At 43.6% G+C, this 18988-nt stretch overlaps 1 protein-coding gene across 6 annotated transcripts in view; it reads left to right on the forward strand.

Moving 5' to 3' along the window:
• Positions 1 to 18988, forward strand: part of ZNF541 (zinc finger protein 541) — a 28851-nt gene that overhangs the window by 6981 nt on the left and 2882 nt on the right. For 3 of the 6 annotated variants that reach the window (XR_013538428.1, XM_078380102.1, XM_020787253.3), the window contains 13 exons: positions 1711 to 2055; positions 2544 to 2787; positions 4622 to 6350; positions 7230 to 7288; positions 8797 to 8956; positions 10905 to 11069; positions 11923 to 12256; positions 13082 to 13145; positions 15327 to 15469; positions 15622 to 15725; positions 16888 to 16963; positions 17732 to 17820; positions 18240 to 18380. Coding sequence is in view for 5 of the 6 variants with exons in the window: in XM_078380102.1 (XP_078236228.1) it covers positions 1752 to 2055; positions 2544 to 2787; positions 4622 to 6350; positions 7230 to 7288; positions 8797 to 8956; positions 10905 to 11069; positions 11923 to 12256; positions 13082 to 13145; positions 15327 to 15469; positions 15622 to 15725; positions 16888 to 16963; positions 17732 to 17820; positions 18240 to 18380 (3612 nt within the window). In the remaining variant the exon portion in view is untranslated. The remainder of the gene's footprint in view (positions 1 to 1710; positions 2056 to 2543; positions 2788 to 4621; positions 6351 to 7229; positions 7289 to 8796; positions 8957 to 10904; positions 11070 to 11922; positions 12257 to 13081; positions 13146 to 15326; positions 15470 to 15621; positions 15726 to 16887; positions 16964 to 17731; positions 17821 to 18239; positions 18381 to 18988) is intronic. The other 3 variants (XM_078380104.1, XM_072979884.2, XM_078380103.1) reach the window with 2 other exon arrangements.

Consider the following 18988-nt stretch of genomic DNA (forward strand, 5'->3'; position numbering starts at 1 on the left):
TAATTGTGATCTTTGCTTTCCATTGCTTTTGTGAATCTCCATGTATATTTTTGTATAAAACTGACAGTCTCTTAGGTTTGCAGAATTCAATGTAATTATAGTTTTGTTGAAGCTGTGGGTGGGGTTAAGTATTCACATAAAGGTACATTTCTTTGAAAATATTTGTCTAGAATACATTTGTACAATGCAAATAACACCTGTGAGCTTCAATTTGTCACTAAAGTTTGCACATTTTGATTTACTGTGGAGACTTGATTATTGTTTTCCCCCCTGCGGAAACTTAATGTTTGTAACACTGGGAGTTTGAGAAAAAAAAAGATTCTCAATTTTTTTATTGAATAGTTTTCTTCATTAGTTCAGCTTTGTTATCCTTTTCTTCAAACAAACAAAAAAACAGTATCACTACTGTGTTTCTCCAAAAATAAGAGCAGGGTCGTATACTGTATTAATTTTTGCTCCAAAAACGCATCAGGACTTATTTTCAGGGGATGTTTTATTTTATAGTCATGTCATCTTCTGGTTGCTGTGCAATGATAGAGGGCAGGGTTTCACTTAACTAGGCTTATTTTTGGGGTAGGGCTTATATTACGAGCACCCTGAAAAATCATACTTGATCTTATTTTCAGGGAAACAGGGTAAAGCATATAAAATAGTGCAATGTAGCCTCCTCAAGCAGAACTTGGGTGCATTTTAAACTATAGCCAGTTGTCTGAAATCTCTGTGAACAGAAAATTAAAATCTGTCTGAAAAGGAACATACTTTTTTGCAATTTCTTACTTTTCCTACTGGATACAGAATTATTCAGAATAAAGTGGTCAAATATTTTTTTATTAGTTACTTGGGAGAGAGGTTCAGGATTAAGGTAAATGTAGTAGAAAACCAGGATTAATAACTTAGAACTCATAAGATTACACATCACAGCACAGAAATTAGAATGGATTTGGGTTCATCCAGTTTTGAGGGCTATAGAAAGTATATGCTGACATATGCTAATCTAAAATAAGAAAGATAACTGTCAAGTGCACAAGAATTTTTGAATTTTAAAATTATTATGCAAGGATTAATTTGAGAATACCTGCAGACTGTAGATATTGTAATCTACAATTTCGTTTTTTATACTCTACTAGTAGCCGGGACTTAACCTGAATTGAATCTTCTGAGCATTTAGTCCTGTAATTCCCAGTACTATGTTTTAACCCTGGAAAAAGTCAAACGTGTGCTTCCAGATGAGCCTTGCAGTTGTCATAACCTAACATTCTCCCCCCCCCCAGCCATAAACCTGCAACTGTCCCATATTTCTCAGTGGTGTGCTTTTTTTTGGCATCCCCCCCCCTTTGCTCTTAAATCTTCCCTTCCTACAGATTGTTTGCCAAAGTCAATTAAAAATGAACATTGGGCAATTACTCAGCTGAATCTTCAGGTGGTAAATCCACTAATAAGAGCATGATGCCTTACATTAAATATGTATATGCTAAATCGGAGTTGATTGGTCTCATTAGCTGATATAATGGTTTAATAGCCTAATAGATGTGATTGCTTGGGTGGTTTTCATGTTTATAAACTGACCGTATCCTGTTTCCGGTTGAAGTACAGGGTATTCACCGTATATGAGCAATGTTATCATATTGACTTTAGGATGGCTGCTCAATTTCTGTGCCTCATTCTAGGACTCTCTCCTGTCTCCCATTTCCTCCTTATTCCTTTGCTCAGAAAATTTAAACTCAATTTAGAAATACAGAAGGTGGTTGAAGATGGACCAATTCCACCTCAGCAACGAATGCTCCCTCCATTCCGAAATGCAGCTTCATGAGTTTTCAGGGAACCAGGCGATAGACTGTAGTGATGGTTTCAGCCACGATTTGTGTCCCACGACGAGAGAGGTGATTTATTCAGGGTTGAGCAACGTGGATGTGGACCCTAGCCTTTCCACCACAAATATGAATAATGACTCTTTGGAGGACAACCTGGACAACTTGTCTCTGTATTCTGTGAAGGACTGCGATTCTGCTAAACTCCTAGAGGACTGTGAAGCAGCCTCGCAACCTCTCTTACCTGGTGAGTAGAGACTCCAGTGAGGGAATCGAACTCGCAGCCTCTGCAGCCTGAGGCCAAAACCACAGAGCTCACCAGCCACCTCCGAGTTGTTACAGGAGAAGCCAATTTGGAGCAATCGGGCAGTGTGCATCTTGAAGAATTTGGGCTTAGATTGTCGATTGATCGATTAATTATTATTATTATATGCATTAGTATTATAAGATAAGCCAGTGCTATTGCCTACATATTGCAGAAGAGTTTAGTCGGGCTTGCTTAATGCTGCTATGGAGCTCATGGTTAGTACAGAGTTTGCATTCTTAAAAAAATATTATATTTTGTCACACCCACCGGTACCGCTGCTAGGCATGCTAGCTGAGAGTTTGTAAAAGTTGTGGTTGCCGAAAGTAATTCTACCAAACACTGGCTGAAACGAGATTTGAACCAGAGATTGCCTAGGCTATGCTGTGATTGAAGGTAGAACGTCAATAAAGTTCTCTTTGCTGTTTCAGAATTGGGGCTTCCTGCCCCTCCAGCGCCCAAAGGATCGGAGCAAGGAGGCCGATCCAACTCTGGCAGTGGAAAGAAAGGAAAGTCCCACCAGAGCTGCCCTCAAGCGCCTTTTCTCGATTGTAGCCTCTGTGGGAAGGTTTTCAGCAGCACCAGCTCTCTCAGCAAACATTATGTGACTCACAGCCAGGAACGGAAACATGTCTGCAAGATCTGCAGCAAAGCCTTTAAGCGACAGGACCACTTGTAGGTATCCGTTTGCCTGTATCTCAAATGTATAATCTAGTTGCTGCTCCGGTAAAAATTTGGCCTGTTTAAAGTTGCTTTGTACCTGGCAGTAAACGCACAGCGTTACAGTGGTGCCTCGCTTAACAATTGCCCCTCATTACGACAAAATCGCTGTACGACAATTTTTTGCGATCGCAATTGCGATCACAAAATGATGGCCTAAATGGGGGAATTTCGCTTAGCGATGATCGGTTCCCTGCTTCGGGAACTGATTTTCGCTTTACGACGATCAAAAACAGCTGATTGGCGGGTTTTCAAAATGGCCGCTGTGTCATGGCAGATGGAATGTGATGGAACAGTGCTACAAACAATTAAGAGCTGCTCTATCTCAGTGGGTTGAGGGAGCTGGCTGAGGAGCCAGTAACAGGAGGGTTTGCGTCCTCCTTGTGCCGTCTAAGATAGATATAGGCCGGGGGAGATAACTCACACATGTATGGCTAATGCCGTTACATGCCCTGCCATCTGTGTGGGGCCTCGGACATGGTTCATGGTCCCAGAACACTTGGGCAGGACGGACTTTTAAACTGCTTCCCAGTACTTAAAACCTTGAAAATCCCAGGAGCCATTTCCATAGGTCAGAGATCACAGCACGTAATAAATAATAAACTTAACTAGAGTAGACCCATTGAATCAGTGGGATTTACGTAAGCTTGATCAGCCCTTGATTTTATGGTTCCATGCTAGCTGAGACCAGCAATTGAATTTAGGCCAATAAAACAAATTCAAGATTAAAAAAGAGCAACACCAGGGAAATGATGGGGGTCAAACCCTCCCCTCTGACATCATGTTTTATATATGGAGGGATTACTTTATGTACAAGAAGCAGTTGGTTATATGAGCTCTCAGCTGCAGTCTTATGTGGTGCAGTATCATCAGCTAAATGAAGTCAAGAGTAGGTGCCAGAGTTAGTAGAGGTGTACTGTTACCAGCACGAAATGCTTACAGTGTTGACGGATGAAGAGATGCAGAGACAATGAAGTGGGTTGAGCAGATCTGTCTAGTACCTAGGATGCTTTTACTCAATTCACTGCCTAGGCCATTGCAATACTGTCATCTATGTGGTGACTGCATGGAGGGTGTGTACGGAGGTATGGATGCTCAGTAGCAACCTCTGAGTCAATAGGCTTAACTCCTCTGAAAGCTGCGCCCTCCTCCCAACCTCATACAGAGCCCATGTATAAACTTCAGCTTTCCTGGCTTCTGCAAGTGTGTCAGAACTGTGACAGTCAAGATAGAAGAGAATTGAATGGCCAGTTTGAAAGCATGTAAGTAGATAAATAGGTACCACCACGGTGGGAAGGTCACAGCGTTCCGTGTCAAGTCGTGCTGGCCACGTGACCACGGAAACTCTTCGGACAAAATGCTGGCTCTACGGCTTGGAAACGGGGATGAGCACCACCCCCTAGAGTCGGACACTGCTGGACCTAATGTCAAGGGGAACCTTTACCTTTACCTTATTCATTGCATGCACGGATTGTCTTCTCTGGTCCTCGCTTTACCTTAATTTCTGAAAATTCAAAATTGTCTGCAGCTTTATAGTTTTTTAAAGAGGTTGTTCTTAAGTTTAGCTGTCTCATCTCTCTTTTCATGGTTTTTAAGGACCAAAGCTAAGAGATAGAAAACATATTTTTCAAAGTAGCTACATTTTAGTATTCAACAGCGTTCTGGGCGTTGTTGAATAATAAACGGGCATGCTGAGAGAAATTCTCTTTGTTTTTTCTTCTGTTTGGTTTTGCTTCAGTACTTGCCTTTCTTTCGCCTATTTCTAACTATGTCTTCTTTTAAACTTCAGGAGTGGCCACATGCTAACCCATCAAAAAACAAAGCCATTCATTTGCATTGAACAAGGATGCAGCAAGAGTTACTCGGACCATCGGTCCCTGCGTCGGCATTACGAAATGCACCACGGATTGAGATCGGTAAAGGAGGACGAAGCTTGCGAAGGCTCCCCTTCTCAACATGAACCGCGTGTCCAGATGGGACCCGGTGGCAGAAGAACAACAACAGAGAGATTGGCCGTTCACCCAGACCCTCTGGCCCCTAACAATGCCCTCCCACCCAACAGAGACCTGCTGAGGTGCATTGTGAGTACCTTACTCGGCCAGAAGCTTCCGTCTGCTGCTTCGTCCTCTGTGGGACAGAGCGAAACAGACTCCGGGGGATCCTTGCAACCTTGCACCTCTGCCTGTGGCCAAGTTCCTTGTGTTCCCACCAGTACTGCTGCCCTTATAGACGCCGAGGGCAGTAAAAAAGTGAAGGAGCTCTACCCTTGTCAAAAGCACCCAGGGTCTTCCAGCGTATATACCATCATCAATCCTGGGAAGTTAGCTGTCCTCGGGCCAGCGGAAAATGTGACCAGTTTGCCAGAGAGACAGACCCATCCGCCTCCTCAATTCCCTTTAGAAAACCCAGCCTTGGAGTACTGGCCGAACAGTGCCGTCCCTCACCTCCCTTTCTTTCAAGCCCAGAAGCTTCCTGCCACCTCTCAGCAGTCCGACGGCAACTTCCCATGGGTTAGAAATGTGCCCCCAGCCTACACCCAAAGCACAGGGAGTGGAGTCTACGTTGCTAAGGTGTCACGGGCTTCACGTCAAGATGTCTCCCAAGGGCCGGCGGGACCCTCCCCTGCTGCTTTTGACCCTTTGGCACATAGCTTGGAGCGCTCAGAGGTTTTATCGTTTGCTCCAGCGCTTGGGAAGACGCAAGGAGAAATCTCAGGAGAGCCAAAAGTCAGTGGCCTGGCGACAAGGCTCCCAGATGATACAGAGCACGGAGTGTTGCAGAAGGGTGAGGCCGGACCACTTTTCCGGCAGCTCTTTACGAAACCCCAGGAATCGTCTCTGAATCAGGGGCAGGTGCAAGTCCATAGCCACCTGTTCCAGAGAATTACAAAATCTCAGCACATTGTGTCTCACGCCCAGCTGTTGGGTCCGTCTCATCAGCTCGTAACGACGAAACCCCTTCAGGGCGCATTTCCAGGACAGACAGATTTGGTGCACCCCAGTCTGGAATCTGCAGAAAGCGAAGGATGCATCAAGAAGCCCTCGACTCAATTTCACCCCGATGTCCCATCTTGCATCGAGCAGGAAGGGCAGCAGCTGGCGACTTCTCTGCAGCCCTTGCCATCCTTTCCATCTGTAAGCACTGACAGTGTTTCTCATGCAAAGCCCACCAGGACCTTGAAAGCAGGTTGCCTGGGGTTCGAAGACTTCTCCAGTCCTAGCCAGTCTTCAGTATATGAAAATGCCCCAGGAAACCACACTTACGGGAAGCTGAAGCAGTCAGAGAGTGGCTGTCCCGAGTCGAGAAAGAAACAGAAAAATAAGACAACTGCAAAAGAATCGGGTGGCAAAGGTCATTCTCGCAGCGGTAGACCCCGCCGGAAGGAGAAGCCCACGTTTGACGTCTCTTCTGTGGCTTCTCCCAGTCAAGTGGCCATGGCATCCTTTTCCTTGCCTCATACCTCCTTTGATAGTGAGGCCAGAATGAAGCCAAAGCTGTCCATTTTCAACCGAATTCAGGCATGTTCAAATTGTATTTTTTTGCCTACGTTGATGAAAAAAATGTGCATTTTAGGAAAAAAGCACCAGTCTTAATCCAAATCGTTCCAACTAGAGTAAACCTGTTGAATCAATGGGATTTACATTTATTGACTCCCCATTCAGCAGCAGATTCAATGGGTCATCTGTGGTTGGGAGAACTTAAATACCTAAAGTCTCAGAAGTCTTTCATTAATGTTATACAGTTCGAATCCCATGTTATACAGTTTGAATCCCATGTCATAGACATATTATTTATAATTGCAAAACAACATATTTCACACTCTATTTTTCCCCGATTTTTCTGGGGAAAAATAGGTTTGGTAAAAAATGGGGGAAAGTGTTCCCCCCAATTTTTCAGTCCCCCCCCCCAGTCTTCTCATCTTTACTTGAGAACGGCAGTTCCATTTAAATTAAGGAGAACGTTCTCTCCCCCTCCCCCCCCCCCCCGCAATATTTCTTAGAGACTGTTAGTAGATAGATCACAATGTGTTTCCCCACCCATGAGTTTATAATGTACGGGCGAGAGGGAACAAAGTTTGGTTGTTTATAAACAGAAATAATAGTCAGGACCATTAAAAGAAACCAGAATCTTGTTCATTTAAAAAGTGCAATATCCGTGTTAGTGAAGGAAGTGTAATTGTAGTTCCACTTTTGACTTGGAGCAGAAGAGCAGTAATTTACTAGTGGCAGGAGCCCCTCTGCCTGATAGCCATCAGCAAAGGCTAGTGTTCAGTGCCCTTTGTGAAGATCTGCAAGGGCTTCCGAAGAATGTTAAACTTCTTAAGGTAATTGGAGACGAAAAGTGTGTTTTTCAGTTTAAAAAACTTAAGCATTTTTAACTTTTCTTCTAAAATACAGGGTGGAAATATCTACAGCTTCACTAGTTCAATGAGGGAAGAAAATTTTTCCTCTGTATGGTAAGCAGCTCAAAGTGATGTTTTGACAGTGCCTTAAAGTTTTAATATTTTTGTTACTGGATTCCTGGATAGCTCAGTGGGTTTAGGTATCAAACGGCAGAGCCAGAGGATGGCAGTTTGATTCCCTAGCTGTGCCGTCTCTAAGATGATTGTTAGACACTTATTTGCATCTTAAACAGTGGAAGTCAGAGCTGTGCACGCCGCTCATGTTCTATGTTCATTTAGTTGGTCCAAAGTGTTGTGCTTACCAGCTGAAGGCTGGTGCATTAAAAATAATTGCACTGTTTGCATATTGCCATGTTCTTTAGAACAAATATGAAGATAATAGCTGCGGTACAGTGGAATCAAACAGAGATTATTTTACTTTTATAGGACTTTGCATCCTCTAGCATGTCTCTGGTACAATTGAAAAAGAAAGGTGACTGAAATAGCATCTCAGTCTCAAATAGGTAGTGGGGGTTTTTTAGGTCTTCTAACATAGGGAACTAGCAACTATAACTGCTATAATTTATCTTATTTTTAAAAAAATCATATTACCAGCACATTTATTTAAGCATAAGAGTATTATATCTATAGGCGTGCGGATATAATTGTAGAATCATAGAATAGTGAAGTTGGAAGGGGCCTACAAGGCCATCAAGTCCAACCCCCTGCTCAACGCAGAAATACAGTCAAAGCATATCTGCCAGGTGATTATCTAAGTTTTTCTTGAATGCCTCCAGTGTTGGAGCACTCACCAACCCCGAAGGCAACTGGTGCTTTTATTAACATGAGGCTGTATAGAACTGAAAATATTAAAGTCATTTCTGAGTGTACCTAAAAAGCACAAACGTCTGTTTCCTAAAGTCTTCCTTGAATTCCTTTTCCAGTGTCTAGGAATTTTTTTGAGGCCACATGTCTTGGCTCCAGAAGATCTTCAGCCCACCTACTCCAGGCATCAGAGAGAATGAGCAGCAGGCCACAGCTAAATTTTGGGCCCAGATTTTCTTTTTTCCACCTTTTTGTTAAGACAGGTGTGGGTTTCTCAAGAGATGGCTTAGGAAAAGACATTGGGGGAAACCGTACAGCTAGTTAGGGAGCAAAACTTCTCGTATTACAAAAACTGGTGAGTGAGAACTTGGCAGGCAGATAAACAAACACTTCTGAGGAGGGGGTTTCAGCAGCGGTTGTTGGTAGGGCACAAGAATCAGGCTGTTCAAGGAAAACAAATGCAGCCGTTTGATGGGGCTGGTGTATACCCCTGAGCCATTCTTCAGCTCCTCCGTGTTACCTCTCCAACAGCATTTGCTTGTAAACAGTACTTTGGGGTACTTTTCTCTTTCAGTTTAATACAATTTGCAGGTAAATGAAATTCCGAAATTCATTTCCAGGCAGGTATGAAACAAACCCTAAAGCAGGGGACATAAATGTTATGTATTCCATGGTTCTGAGTCTAAATTACAAAACAGGATGTTCTGGCTTCAAAACGTCATCTCATGCTTTCCTTTAATTCCAATTTCTGCTATCAGTAGTAAGACTGGGGGAGGTCCCGAAGACAGAAATGAGCATGGAAGCAGCTTTATATGCGCGACCTGCAGTCAGCTTTTTTATACGGAGAGGGGCCTAAGCAGCCATATGTGTTTCTGTAGTGAGCAGTGGCAGTCTGCGTCAGGGAAGGAAAAGCAGCAGGTAAAAGAGAAACCAGGCTACTACTTCTGATAATTGGTGTAACGCTTAATACTTTAAGGGCAAGGGTAATAAAATGAAGAGAACAGTTTGTAGCCATGTCAGTCTGCAGGGATATTAGCGAGTCTTTGGGTCTGAGTCTCGAATCCAAGCCTTTGGTGCCAAGTCCCTATTAAAAACAAGCTTTTTCCCCCAGTAAAAAAGGAGTGGGTGGGCTCCAGGTCGAGTCCAACTAATTTGGGAGGGGAACAGTCAGGTTTTAGTCGAGTCACTGGTAAGACTTAGGACTGACTTGACAACAACTTGCTGGAGTCCTCATCCCTATTGTGGGGGGGAGGACAAGGAAGAATCCTGTGGCATTTTAATAGCTAATAAATTTTATTTGGCTTAAGCGTGGCAGGACAATAGCCTACATCTTCAGATATATAGAATGCAGCTGAGTTAGATGGACACTTGCACAAACGTGAGGAGGAGACTAAGATCCATCACAGCTACTCGCCATGCGTTGGAAGACGGGCTCCATTCCACAGAAAGTTACTGTATTTTTCTGTGTGTAAGACGACCCCCACTTTTCCAACCCCAAATAAGAAAATTTGCTGCTTTCCCCCCTCCACTTCCTAAGCCCCACGAAAGCAGGATCAAAGGGCTGTGGAAGTGGAGGGGGAAAGCAGCCATGAAAGGGCTGCAGAAAGGGCTGCAATTCTGCAGTGCTTTGATCCCTTCCCTTTTTACTTCCATGTATAAGACAACTCTCAATTTTTAGTTTCAAGATTTTAGTGAAAAGTATCGTCTTATACCCGGAAAAATATGGTAAGCCAAACAGAGATGTTTAATTTCTAGAGTACCACAGGACCGTTGGTAGAAAATGAAAAGTTTGTCTTCCAGCAAGGGAAACTTCAGTCTCCTTGCAGTACAGATGTCCTGTGTGGTATCCTTGAGCAAGTCACTGTCCGTTCAGCTGAACTCCTAAGCGGCCAGTGCAGATGCTGGCTTCCTTTTAACTGCTCAAAAGCTGAAGAGACCATGCCAGCCTTGTCTCTAGGACCTATTTCACCTTTCCAGTTAAACTGCTCTGAAGAGGTACCTCAGCATTTACCTTGACCCTAGCAAAAAAATAACCATATACCTTAGGATCTTGAGATACCATATTTTTCGCTCCATAAGACGCACCAATTTTTTAGGAGAAGAAAACAGGAAAATATAATCTGTTTTCTTCGCTCCATAAGACGCACAGACTTTCCACCCCCCTGTTTTGTGGGGAAAAGTGTGTCTTATGGTGCGAAAAATACGGTAATAGGGTAACGTAGATCTGGAGTAAAAAGAGTGGGGAGGTCTGGTCCAAGATGTTTTGTCAGACATGGCACCCTTTCCAGTGCTCCGTAGTCAAGGTGTACAGTTTTGCAAGAGCCGCCAAGTTTTGCTTTTTGTTTTTGGCTCTTGGGGTACAGAATCCTACAAACACCTCTCTCCTTTCCCAGAGATTAAAAAATGCAGAAACCGTCATCGTGATGAATTAAATCATCCAGAGAGGCAAGACAGCTTAGAATGCTTTGCAGAGAGTTGTGCTGTACTTACTATCTCCATCCCATATTTGGAAATCATTGTTGTTTTTTATTTTTAAATTTTTTTATTTACTTCATTCCACCCGAGGGTGTCCAAGGCAGCTATAACAATATGAACACAACAGAGCATCTATAATATTAAAGATGATGGGTGTTCCATTAGCGGTGCTAATCCTGCTGCCATGTCTTCAAGAGTCATCATAAAAGGCCTCGATCTGGTGACTCATGATTATTGTGTTTCTGCTGCTTTAAAACCAAAATATTTTACCCATATTGTTTGGGTAATGACTAACAGTTTTCTTAAATTTAGGATTTAAGACAAAAAAAAATCACAGGATTTTGAGTCCTCATTATGAGTATGCACATTTATTTTTGCCTTTCCTTTTGAGGCATGCGAGGACGAGAATTTACACCCTCAGAAACTGTCGCTCGAGCCCGCAGGGGATGGAGATAGCCCTGAAGCCAAAACGTTATCAGAAGATGTAGCCGTAGCACCTCTCGTGATTCCTGTCTCCGTACCTGTAACGGCTACCGAGCAGCAGCAAGATGGCAAAGTGGGTAGTGATTTGACTTCTTAGCTCGGTTTCTAGGAAGGTGTCAAAAGCCACAAAAGAAAATTGCCCTCAGATGTCTGAGATGAGTATCCCTCAGCCTTTGCTGCAAAGAAATTGGCTGGCCGTTCCCCTCATTGTGGCCCAGGAAGGCACAGGGCAACCCTACAGATGCCATCCGTACTGAGCAATTCTCTGTTTGCATAGGCAACTTCTTTCCCCACCAGCCTGGCAATAATCTTGCAGGTGGGGGCCACCTCTGCCACCGGAGAGGGAGTCAAGGCGGACTTCTGCATTCTGAATTATTGTGTTGGGAGGGGGCCTCTAAGGCCATCGAGTCCACTCCCCCCTTGCTCAAGGCAGGGATCCAAATCAAAACAGATCCGACAGAGGGCTGCCTGATTTTCTCTTCAATGCCTCCAGCTTTGGAGCGCTCACCACCTCCCAGGGTCGTAGGTTCCATTGTCGTATTGCTCTTAACAATTGAGATGTGTGTGTGTTTTTTTATATTTAGCCTAAATCTGGCTTCCTGTGGCTTGAGCCCATTATTACATGTCCTGCACATATTACATAACAGCACAAGCCCCTGCCTGCCCATGCTGTTGATGTGCGTGCAGCTGGAGGACAAGTGGGTGTGTGACAGCCAGCCATCTCAGTGCCTTCTGCTGCTTGTGTGGTTGCTGTTAGATGTAGCACAATAGGATTCTGGCTTTTGATTCTGGGTGGTGTCTTAGGTTGTCCGGTTTTCAGTGCTGAATACTTAAGGCTCCAGTCATATACAGGTCCTATTTGTGCTTCTCCCCCCCCCCGGCCCCCGGTTAGCAATTTAAGAATCCTACCAATTGTGTCTTCTCAGATTGATAAGAAGCCATGCCAGGATGATCAAGATCTCCAGGAAGGCATGCCACCAAAGAAAAAGAGGAGACGTACTTGTCCAAAATCGCTTTTCATCCCGCCTCCAGCACCAGCTTGCAATGAGATACAACCCGGGACGGGAGGATGTTTTCAAAGTAACCTGCGCTCTCCGGTCTTCCTCATGGATTACCTCCTCCAGGGCTTAGTTCAGTGTTCCTCTTACACACCTCCACCGATGCTTAGCCCCATTCGTGAGGGATCAGGGCTGTATTTCAACGCTCTCTGCTCTACGTCTACAAAGACTGCTTCTAGCAAGATGTACACTTCTGTTTTAGGTAGTTAAAATAAACGTTCTTTGATGGTTGCAGGTATATCAAGCTGCTCTGTATTGAGGCAGATCACACATGTCCATTTTGTTTCCTACCGTCCGGCTTGACTGGAAACAGCTCTCCAAAGTTTACTGAAGGCTGGACCCTTTCCTGCCTTGCTATCCAAGCATTCTGTATTTTATAAAAGAACACATTCAAGATCTTCTGCATTCAGCACGTGTATTTGTGCTAATATGCAAAAGGAACCTCTGTCTGTTCTTCAGTTTGCTCTCGTGAGCCAAAATCAGCACAACAGTTTGAAAAATCTATAGAAAGTAGGTGGTCTATTTGAGGGAAGCTGTTCAGACTTCCCCACCCAAAATAAAATAAAATAAAATAAAAAACCTTGCACATAACCTTTCTGGGATGTCTCGAAAGGGGTTTCCCCTGGACTCTCACTTAGTCAAGTGCTTGGTTTAGCAAGTGGTGCCTGCAGCAAAATGTTGCAGTGTCTTTTCCCTGGTTCAGGGCTCCAGCCAACCATGGCTTCTGAGAAAGGCATTTCTGTCTGCCCCTCTTAGGTTTTTTCAGCCCTTTCCCCATGGTCACTCTCTATTCCACCTCAGTCCTCCTTGAGATATTTTGGTGGCATGGAGCAGTTGCATTTAAACGATAAGATTGTACTTTTTGCTGCTTCTGGGGTTTCCTGAGTATGATTATACCTTGTTGCTCGTTGTGCTGGTTTTGGCTACCGTTCTGTCATTACTCATCACCTGGGGGGAATGGCCAGCAGGAGGTCATAAGGAAGAGCCCGGAGATATTCTTTTCTGTTTCTTCTGTTTTCCTATTTAGGTGGAACGGATGGGGCCCTTTTGTTCTCTCTCGTGAAAGACACCACCAAATTCAGCGTGAAACCGTAAGTGAGCAGATGATATAACTTGCAAGCAAATAAATACAGATGTATACTTTACTCCCTCCTTTTCATCTTGTATATCAAAAAAAGAAGAAAGAAACAGAAGTTAAAAAAAACCAATGATAGTAGATCATCTGTGCAATAACCGTAACAATGTCATTGTGTTTTTTTGTGTGTGTGTGTGTTTTTTTTTTGTTTTTGTAAACAGGTTGGTAACTTTTGGTGATATAGAAAGAAAAGGATATAATTATATAATTTCTAATATCGCATTCTGCTCTTTCTGTGTTTGGTTAATTTTTAATGTCTTTTTTTGAAACAGCATTTCTGTTAATGAATCAGTAGCATATTTTGAACATAGAAGGCGGACAGAATGCAGAAGTCCGTTGCTGCCCCTGTGCATTATTGGCTCAGTTGTGTCTACTAGGCCAAAGGCATAATTAACCCTTCTGTATCTCCAGTGTATTTAATGCAGTGCGTGGTTGCAAATCTAGGAGGCATTTTAAATCCTGCTCCTCTGCCTGTTTTAAGAGCAGGCCCAGCAGTGTCTTAAGTCTTTGAGAAGAGGGAGTTAATTTCTGGCTTAAGTGCAAAGCGGGTCTTCTAACGCCATTGGCATTAGAATCTGGAGCTGCCGCTGAAGGGCTTTAGAAGGCTGAGCTGTTTTCTGACTGAGAGGGTGTTCAAAACGACCTTAAAGCCAGGGGGCTGAGAAACATCTTTCCATGCTTCTTATCATCCAAATTGCCCAGAGTTGGCTAACATTCCAAGAGGCAATTATTTATGAAGCTAGGGAAGCGTCTCAAACAAAGGGGTCGAGCAAATTATGAAACCTTTAAACCCTTCCTTGCAACTTCATAGGTCTGGGGAAAAATGTTTTCACCACATTTTATTTAGTGCTCTTCACCCTCCCCCTTTTTTTCCCTATGTGCAATGATTAACGTCCTTGTAAATTGGGGGGGGGGGAGCGATTAGCATAATAACATCTCCTTGCCTTTGTTTAAATTAGCCTCAATTTTTGGAGCTGTTTGATAGCCTTACCTGTGGGGCCCTTGTCCTAAGTCAGGATGTCGCAGAAGACCTTCAGCCAGACCCCCAAGCAGCTCCTGCCTGGAAGAGCAAGCCGTTCTCTTCTGCGGCAGTAAGGACCAAGTGAATCTTGGATTGTCACATCGCATATAGTGCATACACAAGTATATGGGCTGAACCGTACAAAAAAGCTGTAGAGATTATGATGCTGACAAGATTTCTTCTCAAGAGGGGCTTTTTGTTTGGCGGGGGTAGGATGGAGTTCATTGACAAATGGATTGATAAACAGTTGTCCAGAGCATATAAATAAATAAGGCTGTAGCAGGGAAGGCTTTACTGGATCAAGCAGCGGGTTTTGGATTCAAGGCAGGTGGGTAGGTGGGACGAATAACTCCTGACCCTTAGGAGCAAAAATTGGAGGAGGGAACACAAGAGCAGATGAGGCCAAGTAGTCCGTCTGCTCGGGTACGCTTAACAAGACAGTGGCGCATTGGTTAAAAGTAGGTTCTAACAACGTAAATCTATAGCATGATAAGTCTCTTGCAAAGCAAATTTTCTGTAGGTCCTGCTAGGTGGTCAGGTCCCACCCTCAGGCATCCGAGATGGCTGGATGTAAACTCAGTTTAAGGCCAATGAGACAACGGGGACCAGAGGTGGACACGAACCTCAGTTCAGAGGTTCGGCCCAATTTTTTGGCGCACGCGCACAGGTGTTGTGCAGAAACAACGCCCTCCCATCGCCTCCCCTCCCCTGCATGCTCGCCCATCCCTCGGGCGGCGCACACTCCCCTCCCTGCCTCCCCAGTGCGACGACCCGCTCGTCTTTTGCAACGTCCTCTTCGGTCTCCTTGGTCAGCCGCCCCCTCGGGTGAGGAGGCTGTGCAGGGATTACTGCAACGCTGCCCTGGAGTGGCTGGCTTCATTTTAGGCTCTTGGAATATTCTTTGCTTAGAAATAAAATTCAGAACTTAGACTCTTTACAAATTTGATGCAGTAAACTTTGCATCACTTTTTATCGGCGAAAGGCAGCTCTGTATCCAAAAATCTCATGCTATAAAACTCATGCTGTTACTAAGTCTTAAAGATGTCACCAGACCCAGTTGGTTCATCTGCTAATTGTGCATGTTAATTGTGCATATTTATTCTTCTGTCCTTTCAGGCATATTAACATTGGAAGTCGTTTTCAGGCAGATATACCGGATCTCCAGGATAGGTCATCCTTGGAGAATTACGAACACCCTGCCTCCCTAATGTGGAAACCATGGGGAGATATTGCAACGAACAAGGAAACACAAAAAAAAGGTATTTGCTTCATTGACTGTTTTTCCTTGCAAAGCTAACCATCCCCAAGTACCATTTTTCTTCCTCTCCTTCCAAATTGTCGCATTTAAAGAATTCCTCTGCAACAGAACTTTGTCCATGTTTTTCAATCAATATATACATGTTGCTTGCAGTAACAGACTTGTTAAAATTGGCCTGCTCCAGTGCGATGCCAGGAGGAGGGACCAACCTAGAACTCGCGCTACATTGTCTGCACGAAGCCAAAGGAAACGTTTTGGTAAGATGAAGTAAACAAAGTGTACACAAATAAGGCTTAAGTTTTGTCCTGTGTTTGATTACAGAGAATCTTGGGTTGATGCCTTGTGGCCTATACATAATATACTGGAGGGACTACAGAGTTTACCCGTGTAATTGGTTTGATTACTATTGGAAGGATTTGTAATATATGTGATAGCGTGTGTCGTTTGCTTGCAAAAGATTCCAGCATCAATTCCTGGCAACTGTAAAAAGATTAAATCCCGGGTGCCTAAGACCTTGAAGAGCCACAGCCAATAAAGCAGACAGAGACGGCCATGCATGCTGGGCCAGTTCACACCAGCTTGGCCCCAATCCACCACAGATGTGGGGGTCCTACGGTACAGTTGCACACACCAGACCACCAAAACCCTACTGCTTCATTGTTCCGAAGCAATGTAATGGCTTGCAATTAGACAGCAAAGCAAAAGCAAAGCGTGTTGCTTATATACCACCCCATAGCACCTCAAGCACTCTCTGGGCGGTTTACAAGTTAATTATGCAGGCTACACACACACACACACCCAGCGAGCTGGGTACTCATTTTACCGACCTCGGAAGGATGGAAGGCTGAGTCAACCTTGAGCCGGCTACCTGGGATTGAACCCCAGATCGTGAGCACAGTTTTAGCTGCAATACAGGAATTTAACCACTGTGCCACGAGGCTCTTGGAAAGTTTTCCCCTTGTAATTCTGTGGAAAGGAACTGCCTCTATGAACTGTTGGATAGATCAGTGGTTTTAGGCATCCGGCTGCGGTGCCAGAGGTTGGGAGTTCGATTCCCCTACTGGGCCTCCTTGTCAAGGGCTGGACTTGATGATCCATAGGGTCCCTTCCAGCTCTGCAATTCAAAGGTAGTGCAAATAGATGGATGGATGGATGGATGGGTGGGTGGGTGGGTGGGTGGGTGGGTGGGTGGGTAGGTAGGTAGGTAGATAGATAGATAGATAGATAGATAGATAGATAGATAGATAGATAGATACGTACACACACACACACGTGCACGCGGGTAAAAAATTAATGTAATAAAAATGCAGGAACGGTAATGCAGTAAACAGTAGATATTGTTATCCTCTGTACACCCGGTTTATCATATTTGTTTGTCTTTGGAGAGACTTGTGACTGTCTTCTCTAAAACAATTCCAGGAAGCACTGCAGATGTTGCTTCTCCAAGGACCAGAGAAGCCTCCTGGTCATCCTCTGGCAAACTACCATTACTCAGGTAAGAGAAAAATTGTCAAATGCAGCTGTGGCTTCTCTGTGCCTAACAGGAGCTTAGCAAGATGCCGTTTGTAGTGGTGAGATATATCTAAGGGCAGAAACCAGAACTGGGAAATTACACCTTAAATTTAATTGAGTACAGTAGGAAACACACACCCATCCGTGGGATCAGTGCCTGCTGATTCACTTACCCACTAAGCCTAACTGAAAATTCTAAATTAAAAAAAATAAGCAGAAATACCAATTTATATGTATTTTCAGGATTTATTTACTGGAACTGATGGCTAGAAAGTGAAAGAGACTATGCAATAAGTAGCATTCTGTACTTCTGTGTTTTTCAGCATGCAGGCACGGGGGCACAGGCTTAGAAGCAATACTGTGGTCCTATTTGTAATGCTAAAATCTTTAATTATGTATTTCAAAAATCACAGGCCCACTTATAAATCTAGGGAATAATGTTTTAAAGGTAAATTTTTTTAAAATTTTTGAGTAATTTTCAAAGCATAATTGAGAAGCTGAAAGTGCATCAAGTGTTCAGAGAAGGATGTTGCTGTTTGCAATATTACTGACCTTTGTAATGGATCTTAAATGTTAGTTCAAGAGAAAATAAGTTTTCGAAGACTGTCCAAATACATGAAGAAATGTATTAACTAAGTAAATTTTCCAGGCATGCAAAAAGGGGGCTGTAAAGGTTTTAATATTTGTGAGAATGACAATCCGTTAACTAAAATTGCCTGCACTGATAAGCTGTTTCTTGTTGGCACTCCAGGTTCACATCTGTGGACTGATGCTGAGAAGCAGCTATTTAAGAAGGCCTTTGGCTTACACAAAAAGGACTTTTACCTCCTACAGAAAAAGGTAAGAACTTTATTAGGCATAGGCTGTCTTACAGACTGCCTTGCAGAAACTGGATTTGCTTTCACTTCCTTCAATTTATTTTAACTGAAAGTTATCCGATAGGTCTTATTTGTAATACTTTTTGATTCTTTTTTTAAAAATCCTGTTACATTTAAAATCCATGCGTTCTTTTAAATATGCACAACCCTCTGACAACTATAGCAATTCAGGTTAGTCTGGGGCCTTGGTATACCAAAATGCTTCATGCCCAATATTGACCGAAGATTGACTCTAAGTAGGAGCTACTGGTTTTTACGGGCAGGAGCACAGATTTGGAACGGCATTGTTAGGATACTGCCCCATGTTTGGGTATCATGCCAATTTCTCCTTTGAACATTTGTTTTGAATTTCTCTTCTTCTTTCCCTTCCTCCTTTAATAGATACAAACTAAAACTGTTTCCCAGTGCATTGAATATTACTATAGCTGGAAAAAAATATTAAAATTTGACGGCAGCCGAGGGCGCTTTGTCGGAAAGAGGTCCAGGAGAGAATGTGATGAGATAGAAATGGATGACGAAAAGGTAGAGCAAGATGCAGAAAGACTTTTGAGTGACTTTTAGTGATTTTAAGATTGTCCTCCTCTGGTTTAGGAAACTTAACAATCCATGAAATAGTGTCTCTGGTTGGGGAGGGGCACGGCAGGATCGTCCACAAAAGTTCCTGCCCGCAATAAAGTAATTTAAGTTGTCGTAGGATAACTTGTCTAGTCTTCTAAAACCTTCAGTCTCAGTGCAATCCAGTGTATTACTGGGGTTGATTGACCTGGAAATGAATCCACCTGTCTGTCCCACACTTTGGCGGCAAAACAGGTGTTCTGTTAATGCACGCCTGTTTCTTCTTTCGCTTTCATCAACCTCAGCCGAATGGAGGCCGCGTGGAGTCCTACCCTTGAACTATACCGTGCTTCAAGAGCAGGACTGCAGCAGAGGGTAAAGGGCTAACCTGTCAGTCCTTGTGCAGTACAGCTATTTATGTTAAACAAACACACAAGAGGCAATCCAGGGAGTCATTTAACACCTACTTGGTCCTTAGTCTGTTTTAGATGTGGTGAGGATTGGAGGGCAATCCATGTGTTCGTGTATAACTGACTGATTTTAAGAAGAAATCGGAACTATGATTTTAATTGCTT

This window comes from Pogona vitticeps, chromosome 9 (genome assembly GCF_051106095.1).
Source record: "Pogona vitticeps strain Pit_001003342236 chromosome 9, PviZW2.1, whole genome shotgun sequence".
Taxonomy (NCBI): domain Eukaryota; kingdom Metazoa; phylum Chordata; class Lepidosauria; order Squamata; family Agamidae; genus Pogona; species Pogona vitticeps.